The sequence below is a fragment of the Poecilia reticulata genome, linkage group LG20 (genome assembly GCF_000633615.1).
Source record: "Poecilia reticulata strain Guanapo linkage group LG20, Guppy_female_1.0+MT, whole genome shotgun sequence".
In the NCBI taxonomy this organism is placed as follows: Eukaryota; Metazoa; Chordata; class Actinopteri; order Cyprinodontiformes; family Poeciliidae; genus Poecilia; species Poecilia reticulata.
In genome coordinates, this window is record NC_024350.1 from 16,472,501 (window position 1) to 16,476,729 (window position 4,229).

A 4,229-nucleotide genomic window follows, 5' to 3' on the forward strand; every position below is an offset into this window, starting at 1 on the left:
AGAGGAGCCAGTTGAGGCTCGGGCATCTGGTCAGGATGCCTCCTGGACGCCTCCCTGGTGAGGTGGTGAGAAGTGGCTGGGGAGGGAAGTCTGGGCCTCCATTCTGAAACTGCTGCCCCCACGACCCGACCCCGGATAAGCGGAAGAAAATGAATGGATGGATGGATGGGCTCATTATAAATTTCCCAGTTTGGTGCCAATTTAAATCAGTTTTCATAACTTTCTCAAGGGAAAGAAACTTCATAATTAGTTGTCACCTTTTCTGTCTCTGGTCTAATTTTCCTACAGAGGTGTTCAATACATTTCAAGGGCCCAGGGCTGACCCAGAGATGCATGGGGGCCCACTTCCTGTAAAAACCACCACCGCCACTAACAGACTTAAAATACAGTTTGGTGGAATCAGGATAATTCCTGAGATTTATTTGTGAATAAACTGAACCCAGATACAAAAGATTAATTTCTTTTGTGATGGTAATTAAGTTTGTTGTGATTAGGCAATTAATGACATGATACATTAAAATGAGCTGGCTATTTTGTTTTGGTCAATTTTGTTTACAAAGACATAATAAATTGTATTTATGATTTCAGTTGTAAGTGGTTTTTATTTTTGATATTTAAAAAGCTTCCAGATCTAAAGTTCAGGGTTCCTCACTAAATTAAATTCATTGTCAAGCATTGTAATGCTTGACAATGGTTTAAAAACAATATTTATTACAATAATTTGTGCTGCAAAATTTGTTATTGTGACAAGCCTAGTAAATATGGTAACAATAAAACAATGAAGATGATTTATCACTGTTTTATATAGTAAAATTGCTTTAAATCATACTTTATATGAAGGTTTTTTCCTCTGATGGTTTGATTTCTCAAAGCTTTTATTTTGCCTTGGACTGGCACTGCTGAGAGCCACTGCTTCTAATTATATGATAAACTGACTTGCCGTACAGGTGACTATAGCTATTAAAAGCTTGAAAAAATAGGTTTATAATGTAAACTGTCAAATATGTCAGCAACAAATTAAAAACAGCAGCCAATATGCTTCATATAATTATATTTTACCCATTAATAGAGCTGAACAGAGTCTTGTATTCCTCCAGTGTCTTGTTAATCCTGTAACCAGAGGATATTTAAGTTCATACCGGTGTTTATCACCGCTAAAATGGCCGAAAGAAGCGTCCAGATAACAACAGCTCACATGACGGGTACAACTCTGGCTCCAGCAGCCTCCACAAACTTCACATAGGAGGCAGCGATGTAGGACGTCTGGTTCGGTTTCGGGGGGTAGACCTCCTGAGCCAGAACACCTACAGCAAGAGACGAACGTTTACAGACACGACTCGACGTTTAAACTCCGCAGGTAGCTGCTGCGCGGTTTTAATAACCGGAAACTGTAACTTTACACAGTAATAAACTCACCGATTATGGGTTCGTCATTTCTGTCAGCTGATGAACAAATTGGGAGACTAATAAGCGAAATAAAAAGAAGTAAAGTAAACATTTTTGTAGAACATGTCACAGCGCCCAGCGAGGAACTAGTTGTTGATAAAATCATTCTCCCTTCCGCTTTTGGCTTTCAGAATAAAAGCGCAGATGTTTGATTCTGGATTTTCAAAAATAAAACCGTGTGAACAAAAACACCTGGCCTACAAGTAAACAAATAATTTGTTTTCCTTAAGCCAGTTCTTCAATAAATGTATTCAATGTTTAGAGTTCACATTGGATACTATTTTCCATCTAAATAATCTTTTTTTTTTCTGTTTGTAGAAAAAAAATTAAGCTAATTTTACTTTAAAAAAAAGTCATTTTATGTAAACTGTAAAAAAATTTGAAAAACTTGAACTTGAAAAAAAATTTAAATGAAACAAAAACTAAAATTTTATTGATTTCATATATATATAATTATAAAAATGATAACTTCAAATGAAATTAACCAATAAAAGTAAAAACATTTTATTGGATCTGAACGTTTTAACGTTGACGTCTAAAATTACGGAATGCTGAAAATGTCAGAATTCAACCTGAAAGCAGCAGCACTGAAAAACAAGCTGTTAGTGAGGAAAAAGTGTGAAAACTTGATTTAGTTTCACTTCATGTTTTTTCACTATCAATTTTTGTTCCAATTTGTTTTCAATATTTTCAGTTACAGTGATATTCCTCAATGCTAATATTCCTTTTCGGTTTCATTTTCAGTCGATTTGGTTTAGCCCCATACGTTTAGTCGTCAGTACTAATTAGTTTTACTAAAAAAGTCTGCAGGTAAAATTTTCCCTGCCTGATTTTTCACTGAATCCCCCTCAAACACACATCCATAACAATTTATGAAAAGAAATAGCTTTATTCCCAAAACCACAAATATTTGTATTTTGTACAAAACATGCGCTCTCACATTTGCACTTTGTTTTGTCCTTTCAAACATTAATTTGTATTGCATGGTTTGATAAATTTATCATCTTCTATTGACACTCGAATACTTTTTTCTTGTTAAAGAACATTGTACAAAAATAGACCAAATCTAGGCGAGAGAGTCAATAAAACACATGATAAATTACATTACATTGTCTGATGTCTAATGTTTATGTGCTGTGACAGCATAAATAAATCAATAGATTTAAATTAAATAAGTCCTTTAAAGAGAGAACTCCTAAAAAGAATGGTCATCAAACAAACAGAACTAGAAAAAAAACAAAAACAAAGAAGTACAGTGCATCACAAATGTCTTTGGTGGCAACATTGGTTGTCTGGTCTTCCATGAAGTAGAAAAAACCCTGAAACAACCTTTTTCTAAACAAATAGAGAAGTAGGCCTCCAGGTTCAGTCACTGATCTTGTATTTTTGATCTAACGTATAAAAGAAGGAATATGTGCTACTTTACATCCATGCAGTGTTGCATGTTTAACTTCATTGTGACTGAGTTTGCATTTATTTGTTCATGGTGTCAAACCTCTGGGTTTTATCCTGCATCGCTCTATGTGCCACCAGGTTGGAAATCTTCGACTTGCTTCGTAATAAATAAAGACATTCTGTGATTCTTGTATTCGGAGAGAGTACGCCACGACCCCCCAGTCCTCTCACTGATCTCAGAAGTCAGGAAACTAAAAGATGACGTTGGTTTAAAACCACAAACGGCTAAAATTATGTCCTCAAGGAGTCTTTAATGTTTACTACGTCCACGTTGGGTTTTGTCTGAGCGAGTTAGGAGTTTTTGTAGGTCTCGATGCAGAGGACGATGAACTCGGTGGAGCAGCTTCGGGTCTGCTGGCCGAGCAGCAGCCCTGAGGTCAGGCTGGACGACTGACCCATGACGGAGAAGTCGTCTGCCTGCCACGTCTCGCAGTGTTTGTCGATGACTCTGAGACCCCTGCTGGTGGAACCGTGCCAGATGCTCTTCTTGGGCCTATCGGACAGAGAATATCACCGCTTTATATGCTGGGCAGAAGTTAAATACACCCATCATGTGGGTTCACGCACCAGAAAGGATCAGCTAAAACATCCCGGCCATCAAAGGAGTAGATGGGTATCCTGGGATTCACTGGTCCGCCGTTGCCGATGAAGATGGACTGCCAGTTCCTGAACATCACGTCTCCCTGAGGGGAAATATTCATTTAATGCAGTTTATTCAGGCTTTGCTCGTTTCTTTGAAGCATGGAGAGCCCACTCACCCTGAGGTTGGTTACTGGCAGCGAGTCCCGGAAACCGGGATAGACGACATGGACCAGGTCCTGCTTGTGGGACGAAATGAAGGCGCGGTAGTTGGGAGCCAAACCCATGGCCTTGGCCTGCTCATAACACATCCGGTCAGCCATGTCCAGCCCCATCATGTTCCCTGAGTGCGGCTGATTCAACGCTACCAAGTTTAGCTAATGGGTGAGGAACAAACAAACAAAAAAAGGTCAGCTCTGAGAAGTTCTGGAAAGAAAATCAGACCAAAAAACCAACCTGAATCTGGATCTTACCCTTTCTTTGACCGAACGGACTCTCTGCATCGTCTCTCCTCTTACTTGATATGCAACTCGAGGCTGAATGAACAGTTAACAAGAGGCTTTAGAAGAACATTACAACACTTGGTAAGACAGAATATTAGGGCCATTGTACGTAGGAAAAAGAAAAGGAAGAATATTAAGGGTTAGAAAAAAAAACGAGAAAATTTATGAGTTTAAAAAGTTGAAAATTTAGTCTCAAATTTTCTAGAAAAATTATGAAAATGTTCAACTTCTGAAACGCATATATAA

The 4,229-nt window shown here is 38.2% G+C and overlaps 2 protein-coding genes across 4 annotated transcripts in view; both read right to left on the bottom strand.

Moving 5' to 3' along the window:
- LOC103456931 (gamma-glutamyl hydrolase-like) overlaps nucleotides 1-1,572 on the bottom strand; it is a 4,147-nt gene extending 2,575 nt beyond the window's left edge. Inside the window, exons 1-3 of the mRNA XM_008396817.2 lie at nucleotides 1,417-1,572; nucleotides 1,196-1,304; nucleotides 1,060-1,110 (exon numbers count right to left, since the gene is read on the bottom strand). Of these exons, the coding sequence (XP_008395039.1) occupies nucleotides 1,060-1,110; nucleotides 1,196-1,304; nucleotides 1,417-1,552 (296 nt within the window). The 5' untranslated portion in view covers nucleotides 1,553-1,572. The remainder of the gene's footprint in view (nucleotides 1-1,059; nucleotides 1,111-1,195; nucleotides 1,305-1,416) is intronic.
- A 743-nt stretch (nucleotides 1,573-2,315) lies between these two features.
- The window catches only part of LOC103456685 (collagen alpha-1(XVIII) chain-like), a 69,138-nt gene continuing 67,224 nt past the window's right edge, over nucleotides 2,316-4,229 (bottom strand). For all 3 annotated transcript variants that reach the window (XM_008396396.2, XM_008396395.2, XM_017302015.1), the window contains 4 exons: nucleotides 3,954-4,016; nucleotides 3,660-3,857; nucleotides 3,469-3,584; nucleotides 2,316-3,394 (listed from right to left, as the gene is read on the bottom strand). In XM_008396396.2, the coding sequence (XP_008394618.1) occupies nucleotides 3,193-3,394; nucleotides 3,469-3,584; nucleotides 3,660-3,857; nucleotides 3,954-4,016 (579 nt within the window). In that variant the 3' untranslated portion in view covers nucleotides 2,316-3,192. The remainder of the gene's footprint in view (nucleotides 3,395-3,468; nucleotides 3,585-3,659; nucleotides 3,858-3,953; nucleotides 4,017-4,229) is intronic.